Source organism: Schistocerca serialis, chromosome 2 (assembly GCF_023864345.2).
Source record: "Schistocerca serialis cubense isolate TAMUIC-IGC-003099 chromosome 2, iqSchSeri2.2, whole genome shotgun sequence".
Classification (NCBI taxonomy): Eukaryota; Metazoa; Arthropoda; class Insecta; order Orthoptera; family Acrididae; genus Schistocerca; species Schistocerca serialis.
Window position 1 is genome coordinate 371,128,468 of NC_064639.1, and position 22,036 is coordinate 371,150,503.

The 22,036-nt window shown below is 37.6% G+C and overlaps 1 protein-coding gene across 3 annotated transcripts in view; it reads right to left on the bottom strand.

Moving 5' to 3' along the window:
- Positions 1–1,041: 1,041 nt before the first annotated feature.
- Positions 1,042–22,036, bottom strand: part of LOC126457187 (uncharacterized) — a 30,078-nt gene continuing 9,083 nt past the window's right edge. The window contains exons 3-5 of one of the 3 annotated variants that reach the window (XR_007585442.1): positions 11,513–11,668; positions 7,735–8,015; positions 1,042–2,091 (exon numbers count right to left, since the gene is read on the bottom strand). Coding sequence is in view for 1 of the 3 variants with exons in the window: in XM_050093276.1 (XP_049949233.1) it covers positions 7,872–8,015; positions 11,513–11,668 (300 nt within the window). In the remaining 2 variants the exon portion in view is untranslated. Of the gene's footprint in view, positions 2,092–6,939; positions 7,617–7,674; positions 8,016–11,512; positions 11,669–22,036 lie in introns of those variants that run through there. The other 2 variants (XR_007585443.1, XM_050093276.1) reach the window with 2 other exon arrangements.

Consider the following 22,036-nt stretch of genomic DNA (forward strand, 5'->3'; position numbering starts at 1 on the left):
CATATGAAAATGAATATCTGAAGTTGTCATACTGGACTTGAGCTCAGTTCGTGTGCTTGCAGAAAGTAATCATGAATTAAGGGTCGGTCCGACTTTGTAAAAGTACACAAACTATTGTTCTGCTTTAACATGCAAACATGTTTCACCACCACTGCTACATCATCTGTACGTATTTCTTTTATTTTTATTGTTTATTTCTTTATACATTTTAAATTTTACATTTGTATCCCCTGTTGCTGCCAACCAAAATCGGCCACAGGTCTAAATTAGCACACACGTTTGTTTTTGTGTGCCACATGTGTTTTTGTTGTTTTTATATACTTAGTGACATTTTTCACAAATGAATGGGTGAAAATGTCTAACTACACAAAAAGAACAAAAACGCAATTGGAAGACAAAGCAGACCTGACACAGCTCAGGACTGGCCAGATACTACAATGATGACATTGTGTACTAACTTAGGACAGAGGCTAATTTCAGTTGGCAGCCACAGGACACATACAATTGGGGGGGAGGGGGGGGGGGGGGAGGGAACAATCAGGATGCCACAACCGTGGTGAAACATGTTTTGGTGTTAAAGTAAAACAATAATTCCCTTACTTGCAAAAAAGTGGGTCCATCGTTAATTCATTATTAATGTCTGAAGCTGTTTGTGAAATAAAAGTTGTTTTATACTAGCTGAAATGTTTGGAAGCCTGTGGAGTTTTACTCCATGGTCTGATTACAATTAACAAAATGTCTACTACTTTTTCCTGTACCCACAGCTTCTATGGCAATGATTTCTTTCTTTGTTATCATAAAAAAATGATGTATAGAATCTTTGAGTATCTCTAGGTCTGTCGCTTCAACCTGGATTACAACGGTGTCACACGAAAAAATGAAACCACATTCAAATTTTATAAAACACGATTATGAATTGATTACTGTCATATGGAATCTTCCAGAATAGATGGTCACTCTTGTCTGGGCTTTAATATCACATAGAAGATTTACAGATAAAAGATTGTGCAAGTCTTTGTTATAATATTAATAATTTCACTTTTGTGCAATACATTTATTGCTGCATTTTCCTATAATATTTCAAAATGTAACACAAAAATTACAGCAACAAGGTCACAACACACAAAAAGAAAAATACATAAATTTAATGAGGAGCCTTGCACACTTGCATCACATCCTGGCAAGAACAACGTAAACATTTATTCCTGGTGTTTCCTATATATTACACAAAGACAGTCTATCTGTAACTCCGGTGTCACCACACAAGTTTTATTTACTCAAAAGTGTTTTCTGTCAAAGCTCCTTCCTCAAATGCCGGAAGAGTCAAAGTAGCTGCTACTCCAGCTTGCAATTAAAGCTTCCTCTTTGCTCTCTCCACTCTGACAACAATGACAGTGTTATCTGGCTATATCCTTATCTCCCCTCAATTTCCTTTAATGTAGATGATGAGGGGGACAATGTCACTTTTAAAAATATTTACAGTTTGATATTACTTTCCATCATATTTTATATCATCATAAGATGAACATTTTCAAGTCTCTTGTAACATTCTAGTGACACTAAATGATACTGTGACCTCATATTATTCAAACAATAACAACACTTACATGAAGAGCAAGAACTTAGTTTATAGGGTTTACATATGTTCAAGATACAAACTCATAACATATCAATGTAAAAATGACAGATCACAGTGTACACAGGTAACATTAAATAAATGTCATTACTTATTTAAAATGATTCAATACTGACTTCAATTACATGATGTTCTTTCTCTGTTAAGCAAAACCACTTCCAATATCTCAAAATGATTAATTTCAACATTTTTTGATTATGCACCGCATACACAAATTGAACATTTAAAACTGCTAAAAGACAGAAGACAATTGTGTATTAACAAAGTTTAAAATAATCAGCTCATACACCGCAAGTTCCAAAAATATCACCAAAATAAAGAATTGGTGCTATATATTTACTCAAATACTATCAACTTTTTCACACACAGAGAAGCAGTTAGCTTTTTGGAAAAATGAGTATCACCAAAATTATGTACAGCAACTGGTGTGCTGATAAAAATAAGCTACCGCCACACTGAAACAAAGAAATAAACTAGGATCTCTGTAATTTTTTATGCCTTGGTTGCTAACATCTAACACTTTAGAATACAAACATTTCTAAACTCAACATCCACATTATACTTATTTAACAGCTACTTGCAGGGAACAAAATTAAACTATATAAAAACAAAACAAAACAAAACAAAAGAAAAGAAACAACAATTTAGATCTCTGCTTAGCAATGTGTGAACATCAAAACTTCAATAGCTACGAAATCAGTAATTATCTTACAATTTGTAGGGCAAGTTATAAATATGTCTTTGTACTTTTACAATAGGATACCAACAGATCTTTGGGACATAATGAAATGAAGCTGCATCAGGACCAGAAAACAGTTTCATAATTAACTGATCTCAAACTTGTTTAACTTTGCAAGAAACACTATCTTCCAACCTCTGCGAATGCTGGTTCCTGAAATTTTTATTATTGATTTTCAAAGCAACATGAGAAGCAGCAGAAAAGAACAACTAATGCAAAATTTTAATTGTCTGCACCAGCAGAATATACCTCTGCATGTGCATTTGGGTGACACTTTGCCCTCTACCATTTAAACAACTTTTCTTCTTTTTCTATACTTCTATCTTGTTTTTGCCTATTGACAAACAAACCAGCTGTTTCAAAAGCTTTATATTGCACATAATTTTTTGTGTTTGTATCTGCCCTCCTCAAGTTATTTCATTTATCATTATATTATAGACACCTAACCTCATTCTTAAACAAAATCTTAGCTTTTAAATTCTGTGACAAGAATTACATAATGGACCCACTGTGAAGCACTTGGGGGAGGTAATTTCTATAAGAAAAAATACTGTCAGGAATTGAAATGGGTGCCATGACAACCCAAACTTACTGCATCACCAACAGATCAGCTCTAAATTTAGCTCTCTTTAACACACCAACACATGCAGGCTGTAGTCAGTCAGGTGACACATGAACTGAACACGTTCTGGGCAAAATATGTGGCAAATATGTAAAAATAAAAGTAAGATTTATCTGCATCCCAATACACTGCCCCGCTAAAGAAAAAAGAATTGAAGAAATATATTTTCTTGTGTGTTCAACAAATTTTGTTTCAGTTTATCATGAAAATATAGTCTTTGCAAGAATCATCTAATGGTGTTACCCAACATACAAAACGAACTTACAAGCTTGTTTTTCTCTTAGAAACATTTTCAGAAAAGTAACACTTATCCAGTCACACTGCATAGTATGATTTTGCAGTAAATTAATTGCAAGAGTTTAAAAAATTAGGATGCTTAGTCTGAATAACTGAGTCCCACTTTGACGTTTTACCACATAGTATAGTTTAATGCGTATGTAAAAACAGGTGAACATTGTGGTGTGAGAAAAAAAAAAAAAAACACTATTCCTTAATATTATAATATCAGAAGTTTTGAAAAGCACTTTGTTCACATTATTTTTGGAAATTTATTTCACAGAAAGCATGAGCAATTTATAAAGAAATTCATCATTCTAAATCAGTCTCAAACTACAAAGGCTAAAATGGCCTGTAGTTTTATTCTTCACTTTAAAATTACATAAAAATAAAAATTACTCTTTATTTAAAAATGCCCAAAACTTAATTTGTTTTCCATTTTGTAGTTTTATTCCAGTGAAGTGCCTTCATGGCTGTTAGAATGATTCAAATGTAAATGTCTGTATTCCAGTCTTGTTTAATATGTAAAATTTAGAAATAAAACATGAAATCATGAAACTGTTTCAGATTTGTTGGATATTGCACTCCCACTTAGCCATGTACACATGCAAGAATAATATTAAAACACGTTACATAAGCTACAAGCAATATATATCACCTGTGTTTCACAAATGGAATGTTTGCTTATAAAACTGATATTAAAATATCTTGCACAGGAACAAACAGTGAGGAATATATTTAATCGGAATCATTCATTAAAGATTAATTTTATTACAAGGAAATTCCAGCTGAGAAAATTAAAAGTTTTTTTGAAGTAAAACTGCTGACCAGGAAGCAAAAAGTAAATAATGTTGATATACTTGTATAAAAGCACACACAGTATTCTTGCTTTCAGAACTATCAGCACCTTCCTTGAGGAGGAGAGAGGAGAAAGTTGGAAAAGGTTAAAACGAAATAGTAACTCACACAGACCCCAAGGGGACAGATACTAATCTGTTGTGGGATAACAGGCAGAGGTCGCTCTGTTGTATATAGTTTGTATATTCACCATATCTCATTTATTTTGTGTAAGAGGTATATAGAATAACCAGCAGAAGTGTCAGAGAATATTAGCATAAATAACCTTTTAGAAGTCATCATGTCAGAAGCTCAGTTAATATCAAAGGGAAGCAGATGATACAATATCACTAAACCAGCTGTGTAAGTCTGACCATGTGCTAATAATGATACTGTTCGATCAGTGATATCTCTTGAAACAAGATGTAAGGCTTGAAAGTAGTGCCAACAGTTCAAAGAATGTTAATGAACAGAGACAGAGGAAAATTTTCAAGCAGTCACAAGCTGTGAATGTCTTCAGGAACCATCCAGAGGCTTTGGAGATGTAACTTGACTGGTCACAGACTGAGTATTCGAGTTATGTGCTGTATGATGAGAGTTATAAATAGTCATCAAAGTGACATCCAATTCTATTTTGTAGCTGCAGTCCAGAAACTGGCAACCCATACATTTCTCTCCCGCTCTAGAGGCAAGAAAGTTTTGTTGAATGCCTCCTCAGCTCAAGAGCAACTTCTCATCAATAAATTTATGTACTGTCAAGATACACTTAATTGACAATCTTCCAAGCTAAACTTCATCTTTACACCTGTAATGATTAAAAGGAGTCTCTCCCTCTCACTTTCACAAAGGCTCCGCCATTGAGGCCTGAACCCATGCCTTCGAAGTCCTATTTTTAATGAGGCAGATAATCATTTGTCCACTACGGTGGATCTGTCATGTATATGCCACATATTCATATATCTAAAATATGTCAAGCATTAGTTAGTACCAGCACAGGTGCAGCAGCAGCTGCTGCTGATGAGTGTCTTCTGTGTATGTGGAGGTAACACGTTACTTAATTCACTGCCAAGGGGCTGAGAGAATTTATTGAGTATTCCAGAATAAACCAATGGTTGCACCGTATTTCAGATACTATTATTGACATAAGCACTATGGGGGAGTTGGCATAATTTGAGTGTTAAGATAATGGTCTAAGGGAACAGCTATGATGGAAGACATGGTATATAACATAGGATAGTGACTTCGTGGAGAATGTTCTGGATGCCACAAGATGTTCAACGGAATATGAACTATGAACATCTGTTGTCAAGCAGAGTAGCATATAATCAGCAGAAGCAGACCAAGAGTTAGTTGATAGCCACAATGTAAGGGGGCCATCTTGTCAGAAGCTTGGAGCCTATGAGAGAGTAGTACGAAGTTCTTAGTCTGGAGCTAATTAGAAGTTAACAGCCAGTGAGAGGTTTTGAGTATGCCTAGGTATGGCCATTGCCATGCTGCTCTTCTGAGTCTTGCCTGTGTATTTCAGAACTCTACTGAATGAAGATAGCAATTCGTTCTATGGGTAACCGTAACATAGTGTCTGTCATGGATGAACTGAATTTATTTAATGTGTGAGGGTATTATCATGTATAGAGAACAAGAGCAGGTAACAATACTTAAGAATATTCTGTGAGAGCCTAAGCCAAGCACTTGGGCAGTAGCTTGTGATGGGATGAGGCTGTGTACTCTGTGGTGCCAGTGGGGCAGGCAGCTATAGAGGAAGTAACACATCACCTTCTCCACGGAGTTTACTTACATCCCTCAGATGTAGCCTGTCGAGTTTCCTAGCTTACAAAACCAACTAGTAGTTGTTTTTTGTCTTCCTTGTTTGGGCTTTTAGTAGCTGCTGACGGATCCATGAGTTCTCCACCTTGATCCACAGTTGCAGGTAATTGTCCTGTTCTCAGCTCCCACTCCAGAAAGTGATTGTATTCACCCTTCATTTTAGTTCTTACCTTTGTCGTATTTCAAGTAAGTGAACACAAATGTAATCTTCTTTGGTGTATTAAAACTTGTTGTATTAAACGAAACGTAGTTCTTCTCTTTAAGCACCTTCAGAATCTCCCACGTTTTGAGCCACAGTCTTATCTAAAATTCTAGCTTTGATCTTGTGCACTTAGCCTCTGCTAGATGATCTGACCTCTGCTGACATCTTGAAACGACTCACAGGACACAATCAGAAATAAGTGTTACACTGTTTGGCTTAGATTAGCTCAGCGATGCAACAGATCAGGCAGGTAAAATTTCTGAGTATTCAGGTTGAGTGTAAGAAGAGCACCTCTGGCATATAACATCTATCGTCCTGGGGTCTGAGTGGCCAACCTCTTTCTGCTCCCTCTCCAAAGAAGGAAAGGTTTTAGTTCTGAAAGCTAGGGTAGTTTGTGTTTTGTTGTGTGTGTTTATCAGCATTAATTAACACATCACCCCATGGAAGTATATACTTGCCATAATTCTATTACAATTTATTTCAATTAATGTTTAATACAGATAAAAATCCAATGTCAGTAAAATACTGAATAATCACAATGTGCACAAATTTCTACAGAAATGTGGGGGCAGAGGGAGGAGGAGAGGGTAGGAGGGAGGGAGGGAGGGAGGGAGGGAGGGGGGAGAGAGAGGGAGGGGGGAGAGAGAGGGGGGGGGAGAGGGAGAGAGAGAGAGAGAGAGAGAGAGAGAGAGAGAGAGAGAGAGAGAGAGAGAGAGAGAGAGGGGGGGGGGGGGGGGGAGGAAGAGGAGGAGGAAGAGGAGGAGGAGGAGGAGGAACCTGAAGGAAATAAACTTATGAGTAGAAATGCAGGGAAAATGCAATCTGTTTAGAAAGGAGTAACATGCACAGAACAGAGAAAAATACTAATGTGGCAGTGATGCTCATATTATCACTGAGCAATTAAAACCAAGATAAAGCACATGTCATAAAAACATCAAAGTGTTAGCAAAATTATAGACACTTCACTTCACAGATAGAGAACAAACACTGTGTGAGTTGATTATATAGGTGAACTCAAACAAAATAAATTAAAATCATACATCAAGCAAGAATTTAAGATGGGGTTTAAGGATCAAAAGTAACACACAGTCTTCAATCACCAGCAATATCAACTGGTGCCAATGCTTCAAGTAAATGCCAGTTGGAGGATATCTGAATATTCAAGAATACAATGGTATGACATACTTTCGTGCTGTGTAATGAATGCCCCAATGACAACACTATTGGACAGTAAACAAAGCTCAGTCACACTGTAAAATTCTGCACATACATTATGAAAAGCCTAAAAATGCACAAAAAAAGCTACCTGGCAGATTCAAACTGTTTCATGGAACAGGACTAGAACCTGGCTTGCAGTGCTCTTACCAAGTGAACTGTCCAGCTCACATTACAACTAAAAACATCCAATACAATACAATGTTTCATAACAGTGTACACACTGTTATAAAGTAGAATATTCATTATGAAGCTGCGCCTGTTTCTGAAATGAATTTATGGCATTAGTCCTTAATATCTGATCTTATTGTGAAATAAGGGAATATTTAGAAGAATTTAATCATTAAAGCTTCAACATCCTTGTACAAAAGCAACAGACTTACACAAGTACTTCACATATGACATATTTACATTTTGTCAAATTCTTTGGTTTATGTTGATCACTATATAAACAATGTGTACCACAGCCTTCTCTTGCAGTCAGAAACAATGTCTTCCAATTGTCTTTCATCTCAGTGAATCATAAATGCAAGATTCCTAGGGATATAAGCACGGCCAATGTCAGTACCACACTAAGAAAACTGCCAATTATTATCCACATCTTCAAATTTCTACATCTCGCTTTTTTGTACAGTTGCAATGTCCTCTGACGAAATGTGTTGCCCTGAGAAAAGAAAACAGAAAAGGCACACATAGTAGTTATTAACTGATACATGGGTCGTACATAAGGCTAGAGAACCCCCACCCCCACAGCAATAACTAAAACATAACAAAAATAAATAAAAGAAGTAATTTTCTAACAATTTGTCCATGCCAATAGTTAGCAGCAATAGTAAAATCAAAACAAAGCCTGGTGTTCTGAATTGTAATAAAACTCGAGAAAAACTTTGTTACCACAACGAACTGGCAGATACAGTCTTCATAAAGCCTAACAGTCATACATTAAAAAAAATTTTAACGACATGTAATGTGTAAAAAATTCCATTGCATTACTTGGTGGTGTGAAGGGTGTTTACAGAAACACACTAAAACAGCCACCTGAAACTAGGAGTCACTGGATAAAATAAACAAGCAAACAATTATGCCTCAAAAGTCATCTAACAACAGGCTGTATACGCCTCAGGACAACGGAAAATTGAGGAAAAAACTGGGAATTTTTTCCTCTGGAAGAAAACTGAGAAAAACATGGTAATTTTTTTGGAATTCTGTGAATGGGTAGCCAGCTATTGGCTTGAGAATGTAGAGTTCTCCTACTCATCAGAGGTTGCTGCCCATGCAGTTGACTGTGTGTGTGGTCACCACATGGATTTTCTGGATTAGGCAATGCGCCATACTGCCCAGATGATGGTAGCTGTAGTATAAGTGGAAAATCCAGAGAAATCTGCCCCCTCCCCCCAATAAGACTTTAAAACCCCAGTTATCAACTGCTGAAGCATTCACAACATAGTCAAAGAGTTTGAAGCACTCCCAAAAAAGATGTGCAGTTCACATAATACGACGTCAGGAAAAGTGGTTAAAACCCGAAAATGAACATCACAGTTATCTTTTTCAAGTGCTGAGAGATATGCTACAGGGTATAAGTGGGTAAGAAAAAAATTCCCAGATTCCTGCTTAAAAATATACCTTTTCTTTGGTGTAAATACACTTCTTCCCAAGTGAAAGTACATTTTTTTCCGTGTTAAGTGACTATGTACAGTCTGTTTAGTAAGACCGTGGTCAGGTTAATCAGTATTAACAACTGTCTGGCATCTCTTAAGCATACTTGAGACCAAGTTTTCTGTGCATTTACGTGGATGTGTATTTACGTGGAAGAGACCTCCAAATGTGTCGAACCTGCATTGTCATCTGTCTCAAAGCGAAGATATTTTTCCCCTGCAAGTTCTTCTTGATGTATGACCATACATCTTAAACAGCATTAGTGTCAGGTGACTGTGAGGGACAATTCAGTACCTGCACACCTTTCTCCTTTTTTCCAATTGCTGCAAAGCCTGCTGTGGTGCTTCTGAGCATTGCCCTCCTGTGGCACCCAATCTTCATTTCTATGGACGAGCCAAAGTTTGGCAGTCAGCATCAAACATTTGTGATAAACGCGATGGGTAAGTATCAATTTTAATTTTAATAATCAACAGCCTCAGTTGCACCGTTTACCTAGAATTTACCTAGGTTTTAGTCGGGATAACACAACCTTCTTGAGAATAACAGTAACAACTGTTTGTCCCAACTGAAACCTAGGAAAATTCTAGGTAAACGGCACAACTGAGGCTGAGGCTGTTGATTATTAAAGTTAAAATTAATATTTATACAGCCTCTGACAGGGACGCGAAATGTTGAAGATATTTAAGCGATGCATAAGCTACACTGATGTCTCTTCTTGTGTATAGTCAAGAATTCAAATTAAACTAATGCTTTATTGACATTGCATTAAGGACGAAGGTTTCCTCTCTTGGATTGTGAAAAAACTAAGGTGATACCTTTTACCATCTGTGTGTAAAGCCGATTAAGTTCTTACTTAACAGTTTGTACTATCCCTTGGGGCTGTAAAACTTAACAATCTTTTGAATGCTGAAGGTTTTAAACTCTGGCTTACAACTTCCTGGCACTTCAGAAACAAAAGCCAGAAAAAAGATACATTTTGCTAATACCTTTGAAGAACAGTAACATGTACACTGCATATTTTCATATTACAAAAGCATAAACACGGATTCCACCAAATACAGCATAGCATAACTCACATCATATGATCTTGCCGGCCAATGACAGCAGTTATTCACAGCATAGGACATGTGATGTAGTCAGCCCATTGCAACATCATCGTTAAATAGTGTGAACAAACAAATACGAAAAGCTGAAGTTTTAAATTAATATACATACAATTTGACTGTATATTACTGGCTGTGTATTCTTCTTTTTCTACATATAGCAAAAATAGAAAAATAGAATACAAAAACCATAGGCTCAGTTGTAAGCACAGCAGGTGGCAGAGGCCAGTTTATAGGTAGGATACTGAGAAATTTCCACCCATCACACAAGATTGTGGAAGTACATGGGGCTCATACTAAACAGGCCTGACAGGAATTATCAAACGAACAACACAAATGACCACAGGTTTGTTTGACTTGTAGGACAGCTTCAAGAGAATGCTGGAAAGCAAATGAACTGGCAAATGTTTGAAGATAGACATCAGCTTTTATGGGAAGGTTTATTTATAAGGACTTGATTCACTTTGATATGAGGAAGCTATGGCCATATTACAGCCTCCAACGTGTTGCCCCTGTAACATTAGACTAATTACAGTGCATACACGGGCATTTATGCCACCATTCTTTCTGAAATCTATATACGAATGGAATGTGAAGTAGCCTTCAGATTAAGAGAGAGAAAGAGAAAGAGAGAGATGAGAGAAGAAGAAGTGACTGCAGTGGGGGAAGATATGTTTTGGTGGGTCACAACCAACTCCCTGATTCCAGGAATACCTCCTTCCACATTCTAAGGTGCAATGAAATAAGAAATTTTGTTAACTTCCACACATAATACTGCTGTTATCCCAGCACACCCTTCTCTGTTGAAAGTACAACAGAAATGTGAACAGCAGCAGTGTACCACCACATTCTGATGAGGTTGGGTTTTTATGTAGTGTGAAGGACAAAAAAAGTGGTTTGGGAGGCAATGAGACGGTACTCAAGTTTCAAATGAACCTTAAAGTTCTCATATGCTCACCTTTACATTTTTGTTTACCTCACACAGCATGTTACAACTGAGGGTTTACAACTGGGACATTCCAGTTTTATATTCTCAACAGTGCCTCTCCCTTGACACGCACCTCCACCATTATTCTTCAGCAAACTGAATAGTTTTCAGAATCTTTATCCACTTGAAACAATAAAATTGCTTCCATATGAACATGGACATGAGAAACCACAACTACTTCAATGGTAATTACAAGGATTCCACTTCACAACACCAGCATGTCTCAGGTTTGATTTAAACTAGTCATAATAATACTATTAAAGGGAAAAATTCATATTTTCCGCTTGTTATGATAAATTCTGAAAAAGGAATCATAGTCATGATAATATACTCAGTTAATGGCAAGTCCTGGTCTACACTTGAGAGTTTCTAAATGCATTTGCACCTCAAAAAACAAAACTCTTGGTTACTCACCCCAGCTTCCAGATCTTCAGTTTTGCTGAGCAGGTCATCCAGCCTCTCTCCACGGTCTAAGACTTTCTGCACATTTTCAAGCATTACTTGTTTTACATCCTCCACTTGAGACTGCAGTTCCTGTAACTTGTCTCCCTGTCCTATGTTGAAATCATACTGTAACAAACGAAACCAAGTAAGAAATACAACTGGAGTGTAGAAGCTCTTCCACCACCATTAACCCCCATTAACCAAAATCTACGATCTGAGTTTGGGCCGCCTGGTGGTGCCGTGCTATGTACTCCATGAACTGCATTTGAACCTGCAGTTGGCAACATTCATGAGACTCTACAAAATGTGTTTGGAGTTGTACATCAGCTGTAAGGATCACACTACCTAGTTAAGCTTCATCTAATAAATCAGTCCTGGTTGAAGGCACTCAGAGTGCAAGCGTGAGCACTCTGGCCTTTCTCCTGCCTAGCGCTCCCAGTGCGGCAGCGAGTGGGACTGAGGGACAAGGAGAAACAGGCAATGGCTGCAGCCAGATGCTGCTAGAGCAAGGCAGTCTGCCTGACATAGTTTGCTAACAATACCAATTGTGTTAAATGAAATTTACGTCCTGCATAAGAAATACCATGGCATCTACATACTTGTCCAAAAAAATTGAGAAGCCACATCATTACATGCTAAAAGGGAATTATTTAATTTTTCATGCAGTTTGAAGGCCATGCCAAGGGTTTAATATGCTATCACACTATTATGAACTGGAAAAATGTTCGTTGGAACATCTTTACAACACCAGTCTCAAAGATGATATGATGCACTTGTTTTCTGGTGAATGAGAGTGAATGCTGGCTGAACTTATGGGGGAAAATCTGAGTTAAAGGTAAACAGAAGTGGACTGATGACCTCAGAAGTTAAGTCCCATAGTGGTCAGAGCCAAGGTAAACAGAATAGTAACAAAATCTTTTACGGTCAACACCATCAATTATTTGATTGTATTAAATCTTTTAATGTAAAGGGAGGATAATTTGGTAACAGATATGGCAGACAAGATTGATGCTATTGAACAAAAAATCACATTCAGTTTCATGACATGGAACATTTCCCAGAAATCAAGGCAGTCATTTGTGCACCAGACATGACTGACTATGTTTCAATAACTGAAACATTTCAACATGAATTTTAAAAGAGATCCCATGACTTTGCCTGTTGAAGAATGATTTTGATTTATTTGTCAGACTGTTCTCTCTTTTGACTGCTGATGTGCCTCCTCATTACCTCCAACTGGAGCTGATAGCCAAACTGCTTAGCACCCATCTCAACGACCTTTTTGTCCAATCAAGGAATTTACAAGACTCATATAAAATGTTACCCCGAGTGCAATAACCTCAGCAGCACAGGAAACCCCTAAAGTTATTAAAATATATGTGTTTTTAATTGACAAAGTCCCACCAATATTCAGCTTTAACAGATTTTGATCTATGTAACATTATGTGTTTGTGTATCATGAAACATGTTTCCAGATATATTACATATTCCAAAATTGAAATGTGTATAAATTTAAAAACGTCACAACTTAATGTTAAATACCTGCTCACTGTACTAGCAGTATCTAATATACTTACTGAATTAAGTAGTAAGATTATTGCTTTGACATAAAAATAAAAAGTTGAAAATAAACACGAATGACAAAAATCTGCCTTATAAAAGTATGCTGGAATACTCGCCTCTTACAAGTAGTGTTGCAAACAAGTCTTCCTACTTTCCCCTTGCATGCAGCTTTCGGCATATAGCAATTTCACTCACACATCTGCTCGGAATAGCACAGTGGTGTGGGAAGCCGGAGTACTGACCAGACTCGGCTGTGCTCGCAAAGGAGAAGCACACACTGAGGGTGCAAAACATGGCAAGGCTTGTAATAGGTATTGGTGGTATTTCTGTTTTGTGGAGAAGACAATGATGACGGGGGTTTAATGACAATGGCATGGAAACATCAGAAGGTGAAGGAGGCATCAAAGAATTGCTGACTGCTGACAGTTGTTCTAAACAAATGTGGTCTGTTAATTGCCGTGCATATAGGAGTAAATTTACAGTTACAGAGATATCACATGTAAAAGTTCATTTTGCAGATCCTCTGAGTTGACATGACATTTTCCACATTCTTTTTTGACAACAGGTTATTAATAACGATAATTACTGATACAAACAAATATGCTGAACAGTTTGAGAGTTCAAATATAGTTACACCGAAACAATGATCTCATGCACACAGATGGGTGCCGACAAACAACTTGGAAATGAATTCTTTGTCCACTTTGTTACTCCTACAAGACATAGTTCAGGAACTCCATTTTGAAATGTATTACTCAAGGCAAGAAGTTCTTGAAACACAAACTTTCTGAAAAGTAATATGTATGGATTCCCCCCTCCACTAAAATCCTTCTTGAGACTAAATTGTTATGTGCTTATTCTCATAGTACAAATTGATAACAAAAGTTCTGAACTGCGTCAGATTATGCTGTGCCTCAAGGAAGTGCCACAAGACATGGAATAATTACATGGGTGAAAACAGCCAATGATGCAAGAAACAGCCCAGTCAAGGAGTTAATAACTATGACGAGGCAATGCAGTTCACTGACTCAACATCACATTCAAATTGTGTGTGTGTGTGTGTGTGTGTGTGTGTGTGTGTGTGTGTATTTTCTACGCCACAAAGATGCCTGTCACAGTGGCTTATTTTTGCAGAACCGTCAAAAACTTAAAATCATTATACAGTTTTGGAAAACATACTTTCAGATGCAAGCACATTACCCAGAGCATGTTATCATAGAAAAGTAAAAGAATATCAACACACATTTCTAGCAAGGGTAGTACCTTAAAAAAAGACGTTTCTGAGGTGATAAAACATGTTTTATTTAACAAGGCACAGAATATCTACCAATCATTCATGTTCAGCCTCATCATCAAACTTTTTAAAAAGTGCCAAAGCTGTTAGTGGTTCATAAACAAGGCACTATAAATATTGTTGGCCACTGACATTATGTGAAAAAGAAAGTACAAAGTATAATTGAGAAATTTGTTTAAAAGAAAAAAAGCTAAATTATTATGTGATATGGCATCAAACCTAGATGCTGTGGTGCAACATATCACTTTGGGGGAAAGTGATGTGTCATCCCACGTTTTTCTGTAACTGATGAATGATGGCTGTGACATGCATACTATTGACAAAACCCTTATTTTTCCTTATTGCACGTCCCAGAATTTGTATGGGCGCAGCGTATCTGCAAGGCGAGGTAACAAGGGCAGTCTTTTTGCATGTTGCAGTACTTGCTAGTTGAGCAACTATTCCAAGCCACTACCAACTCAGCTCGGAAATGCACTGTGTGCCATGGAATATAGAAGATCATGACAAGAGTGATGATATATGATAAATGATGTCAGCATTTGTTAACTAGTCTTAAAAGATTATTGATGGATTTTCATGAACAAGCTTGTCCATATAAACATCTGTAACTGAAGTGTTGCAAATATATGAAATACGAGATACAATACACACATATCCTAATATGAGGCAATGGATGTCATTTCGTAGAAGCTGGTTTTTGTAGAATGATGTTTCAGAGAGCACTGAAGAATGTGCAATGTTGACGGGTCCATAGAGGCAAATAGAAATAAAAAAAAAAGTGACTCAAAAATCCTTTGCATAGCTCACTGGCACTCAGTACCCAACATAAAGCTAATAGCTCTAACAGAATAGTCCAGTGTAAACAGAAGCTAAGAAATATGTGTATAAAGAAAAATGCGCAAAAAAGAATGAATGGTAAAACAGTTAGGTAGCTATTTGCCAATCAACGTCACTGAATGAGGTATGGTGCATCCATTGCATATACATGACAGAAAAGCCCCGTCACCCCTGATCAACTATCCAAGCTCTGAGTTAACAAGTTTGATAGAAAGCTTCATACAGACTTGCCATGCCATTTGAATGTGTGTGAAAGACTAAAACTGTTAAACACTGACATCTTACAGTTTGGCTTGAAAAATGTATGGACTCAAAATGGCAGAATTGAAGTGAGGAAAGAATAAAGACGAAAAAATCAGTAATGAACATATGATGGAAGACTGGAAAGTCAAGCAAAATAATTTTATTATCAGAACGTTCTTTCCTACATAGTTACCAACTTGCTCAATGCATTTCTCTCATTGTGGCACCAGTTTCAATATGCTCTGTTCTTAGAAGTCTGTTGGGCTGGAGTATAGCCATTTGTGGACTGCTGATTTTGCTTCTGCACCCATTGTAAAGCATTGGCCAGCCAGGAGTTTTCTCACGGGACCAAACAGATTACAGTCCGATGGTGCAAGGTCCGGACTATATGGTGGATGCTGGAACACCTCTCAACCAAATTTGGTGATTTTGTCATGAATAGGAGCAGCAATATGGGGGTGAGCATGTCATGAAGAAGTTTGACACCACCAGCATTAATGTCGTGGCACTTGTCATGAAGGGCACAACACAACTTAAACAACGTTTTAATGTAGGCTGCAGCATTAACACAGGTCTGTGCTGAGCAGAGTTCACTAATAATGCACTATGCATATCCCTGAACACTGTCACAAGCATTTTTTCCTAGCATATTGTGTCACTATGAATTTTTTTTCACATTGGAGAACGAGCATGTTTCCACTCCACAGAGGCCTGCTGGGTTTCAGGCATGTAGTGGTATGCCCATGACACATCAGCAGTGAGATTCATTTCAGAAAGTCATGCCCTTCTACTGCATAACATGTTAAGTGATCCAAGCTTGTCATCATTCGCTGGCCCTTGCAGTTGCCTGTCGGGTTCTTAGGCACCTAGCGAGCAATCATTTTATGAAATTTCAGTGTGTTTTGAACAGTACTGTACACCACACCATAGGAAATGTTGAACAGCTGCAACAGGGTTCACAGTTGCACAAGCTAGTTGTTCAAAACTGCTGCTTCAGTGGCTCTGACATTCAGAGCCGTTACAGCTGTTACCAGCAGCCAGAGCACAGCCGCCTTGGAAGGGTGCACACCACCTGGAGACGTCATGGGCCAGACAGTCCCAGTGATTTTAACTCGGTTTATGCCCTTTGGACCACAAATATTGAACCACACCTCACTGCTCTTTACAAGTTGATGACATTAACACACGTACCCCCCCCCCCCCCCTCCTTTTTTTTTCCTTCAGGCTTCTCTTGCTAGAGCTGCACGTGAAAACAAAATATCCTCTGTACCACAGACTTCAAACTACGCTGTGAAACTTCGACAGTCCAGCTGCAATACCAGGGGAGAAAAAAGTTATTGGGCATCACTTTCTGATCCTCCCTCAAATCTGGACTCACGGAAATTAATTAAATGAGACTTCTCTCACCTTAGCTTTTGCTCACTGAATTTTGATAGCTTTCTTGCTGATTTTGTTGTTTTATTAATTATAATGTAAGTTTTTTATGTATATCCATATGCCAGTCTAGTTAGTACTGAACTATTATATTTACAATGTACTCAATCTTTCCATTTAATCATATAGTTTCTTTGTACCTCATTACTCAAGTGAATTTCTGTGACTGCATTTTACTGCACGACATATCTAAGCTTTTATATATATCACAATTTAATTTGCATTTTTATTTGGTTTACATCTGTTAGCAACAAACTATAATTCCAGTATCACTTCTCTCTGAATCCTCTGATAACTTGTATTTAACGTTAGAATGGAGGAAGGCATCAAAATTACCCCATTCACGTTTTTCTTTCTTTGTCATATCCAATTTATTTACTTCATTAATGATATTATATGACTTTTTGTGATTTTTTTTTCTCCTCTTTCTGAAGATGTTTAGTATTTACAAAATATTTCAATTTTCTTTGCCTTTTCATTCAGTATACCTAGAACTGCGGAAGGGGGCAATTAGGCCCCACTGTAATTTCTCTTCTGAATATAAGTAAATTATCCAACAATACAGTGGTAACAGTGAGCAGTAATGCAGAGTAGTTGTTCCTCATTGTTGCAACTTGATGTGTGTACATTCCAGTACACCGCAGCTTATGTCGTGTCACTCAGGCAGTCTGTCTGTGAAAAATGTTTTCGAACATGTATCATCAGCTTGGACTTTCTGATGAAGAAATGTTACATCTCTTAGATAATTCCGAAGTTGAAACGGAAATCGACTGCACTGAGGAAGATGATGATTATGTACCTGACACAAGTGAAGATGAAGACATTGTGAAAGAGGGGCAGTTAGTGGAAGGTATAAGTCAATCACCACCTCTTTCACTACAGCAGGTACAGTTGGAAGCATCTACAAAGAAGATTGCAAGGGATGGAACCGTGTGGGAAATTGGAAATTATTCATCTTCTGGAAGGTGATCAGCCACAAATGTTCTGAAGTAGAGAGGAGATCCCACTGCTTATGCTTGCGAACGAGTAGATAGCTCTGTTATCAGTGTCCTCTGTCTTATTTTTGATGACGCAGTGCTACGTCTCATGAAATACACAGAATCAAGAACTCAAAAAGTACTAAAAACAATGACTGGACTATGTCACTTGACGAACTGGAGAAATTGATAGCCATCATGTATGATCGGGGTGTATTGTGCACAGAAGGTATGTCTGTGGATGATCTGGGGGCCTGCTTTTATCAACGACCTTATGCCAAGTGACAGATTTCAGGAGCTTCTCAGATTTCTCCATTTTGATGAGAAATCAACCCGGGCTGAATGCCTGGCAGCCAACAAATTCGCTCTTGTACCTGCAATTTGGGGAAACTTCACTGAAAACAGTATTTACGTTTACTGTCCTGGAGATAGTATAACCACTAACAAGCAACTGTTACCAAGCAAAGCTAAGATGCAGGTTTGCTCAATTCATGTCCAACAAACCAGACAAATATGGTCTCAAATTCTGGTTGGCTGTCGATGTAACGACAAAGTATATATGCAATGCTTTCCCATACCTCGGCAAAGAGGACACGCATAGAGAGAAACAACCACTTGGAGAGTACATCGTTCTGTAAATCAAGATAGCCATCATGTATGGTCGGGGTGTATTGTGCACAGAAGGTATGTCTGTGGATGATCTGGGGGCCTGCTTTTATCAACGACCTTATGCCAAGTGACAGATTTCAGGAGCTTCTCAGATTTCTCCATTTTGATGAGAAATCAACCCGGGCTGAATGCCTGGCAGCCAACAAATTCGCTCTTGTACCTGCAATTTGGGGAAACTTCACTGAAAACAGTATTTACGTTTACTGTCCTGGAGATAGTATAACCACTAACAAGCAACTGTTACCAAGCAAAGCTAAGATGCAGGTTTGCTCAATTCATGTCCAACAAACCAGACAAATATGGTCTCAAATTCTGGTTGGCTGTCGATGTAACGACAAAGTATATATGCAATGCTTTCCCATACCTCGGCAAAGAGGACACGCATAGAGAGAAACAACCACTTGGAGAGTACATCGTTCTGTAAATCAAGGAAGAAATGTGACCAAAGACAACTTCTTTACGTCTCTTCAACTTGCTAAAAAACTCAAAAAAAAGAAAACTTCATTAGTTTGTACAATGAACAAGTTACACCTTGAAATCCTGCATGAAGTAAGGACGCCGAATGCTGAAATACTTTCCACCACAATACTGCGCAATAGTGACAACAGAGACTGCACCTTGACTGTATACCAGGGAAAGAAGAATAAAAATGTCATTCTTCTGAGTACACTGCAAACTGAAGTAGAGCAAGGAAGGAAAGAAAAAACCTGAAACCTTCTACAACATACTGGACATGGAGACAATAAATGCATGGTCATCTATAACATAGTAATGAACAAAAAAAGGGGAAAGGAAGAAGTTCGTACTTAAACTGGCAAATGAACTCAAGGGAATGAAAGAGCAAGAATATCAGGCAAAGAAATAGGATAAAAGCGGAGGACGTGCCAAATCACTCTCTGCAAAGGCAACAAGACCAGCGAAATCCGTGTTAAGTGCCACAAAATCCGCATGCGGAAAATGTGCGTGTAAAACAGAAATCATCTGCGCTAAGTGTGTGTAGCAGCTTTAAATGACTCGAGTGAAAAGTAATAAAGAGTTGTTTGTAAAACATATGTGAGAATAAAATGGAAGAATTATACCAAATGTGTCTAGAAGGTTGTATGAATAGTTAACAAATTAAAATGTATAGTTAAAAACTTGTTATCAGTAAGAACAATAAATTTGTATGATACACTGCTGTTCAAAAAAATTAGTAATTATTATTTATAATTGTTGATAATTGTTGTGATTACTAGAAATAAAGTATGGATTAACAAACACTAAAAAAAGTACCTGTTTAAGTCAAATATGAAGATTTTTATGTGGGGTCAAAATGACTGTCATAAACTCTGCCATTCTAGTGCTAAGCCACTCCCTCTGCCACTTCATGATTGCCACTTAAGACAGGCACCCTATGAGCACCACATGTTGATCCTGTCATGTTGAGAACTACTGCTTGCCATTAAACAGCCAGCTCCTTTCTGATACTTTCTATCAGCTAGCGTGTCTTTCACCAAAACCACCAGGTGATGATCGTTTTGACCTGGACAATGGTAGCTTTTGTCACCCACACAATGTCTACTGTAATCTTTGTATCCCTTCTGGCTGTCAGGTCAGTCTTCAGACAGCCACAATGAACATTTCTGGGAGCTACTTGTAGCTAATACCAAATGGACATTTGTTAATAGCTCATTCTGATCAGCTTTATAACCTGTTTACCAGTTGAAGTTCTGAGAAATTTATCTTTCAAAGATGTGACACAAACCAAAAACCTCCTTGCCTTCTGGTCGTCTCTCCGTCTATATGCTTTGTAGGGCTGATCACTTATAAACTCTTCATGAGGATGGTGAGAATGCATAAGTGTATCCACCGGTACTCAAATTTTTCATCTGAGTAATCTATAAGCACCCAAACAGTGTGTTACCATCTTTCCAATCAGCCTCGTCCTTGCTAGTGCCACAGTATAAGCTTGTAAGACCTGCAGCTAAGATCTTGCTCTACAGAGAATCTAAGAAGCTTGTGTCACTTTAACAATGTGAATATTATGTAACCTCTGGATAAAACTCATTGGACTCCACACAGCCAGTCTCTGCACATAGAAGATTCAGCTGAAATCCAATCTCTGAAGAACACAGGAAGTTGTGGAACCTAGCAAATTGAAATGTGCACAAAACCAAAATTAGGTATGCTTGCTGTCTTGTAAGCAGTGGAACAGACACCTTCAATCTCTCCCTTGTTAGTAGTACATATTCTACTGAGTGGAAGAAAAGCTTGATTTCACCAATACCCGAGAGTTAACACTCAAAATCACCAAGCGACTATAGGGTAATCAGCTTATTACCCACAGTATCTAAAGCCTCTGAGTGCAATGTTCATCAAAAGCTAACATACTACCTTAAAACTCTTAATATTCATGACAAATGTCAATCAGACTACTGTAAACAGAAACTGCATAAATGAAAATGCCCAATGACATTTGTTCAGTACAGATTCTGAGCCTTAAGCTGCACACACGGAAGTTATGCTCTAGAGAAGTCCCATTAGTGGCCATTTTTGTGAAACAGTTTCTCCAACACTCTCTAATGGTAGCCAGTTACCCTGTCAATAAGCAGTATCAAATCTTGGCATAATCCTGGATGAATGTCTCAACTGGAAAGAACAAATATCACAGAATGTTGAAATCTCTCCCTAGCCTACAAAATACAATAATTTAGAAAAATATTTCAACATTAAATAAAACTAAAACCAGTCAAGTCTGTAGGCTGCCAAATCTTCACTAATGTGATGTAGTTCAATATGCAACAAGTACTGAAAACTCCAGATTCCCTAATCAAATGCTTGTATAAGATGCTTGCATGCAACATTTAGTTGTCAGCTCACACTAGTTCCAGGTGAATGCAACAAGATATGTTATTTCCACATGTCTAGTTTTCTTTATAATTATGTTATTTAGTGATTAACACTCTCAATGTCTTACCTAAAATGACTCAAAATTTAGACTTTATTTATTATCACTGGCACAGCTTTTCTCACCGTTACTCTTTCTCTTCAACATTTAATCAGTATAAGAACAAAAAAATTTAGAGGTGACATTCTCGGGTAAATGTTTGTTCACAGATTCATTGCAGTGTCAGATTTACATGTTATTACGCTCTCAACAATTTCCACTGTCATCATATTCAGGAGATATGTGTAGGCTGTGTGGTATTTTACTTAGTTGGTCAAATTACATCATGGAGATGCCTGAAATCACAGAACTTTCATATGCTTTGTGACATCTTCATGGTGTAATTTGGACACCAAATAAAGTACCACACAGCCTACAGGTAAGATCTGACGACAAAGTAATTGAAAGCTGGAGATTACATACAACTGTGACATAGCAATAAATTCATGAAGCATTTATCCAGTGAATCAGTATATCTGCCACACTGCCAACACTATTCAAAATTTTGCCATCCCTATCTATTTCTTTTTTCTTCCTTTAACTTCATCATT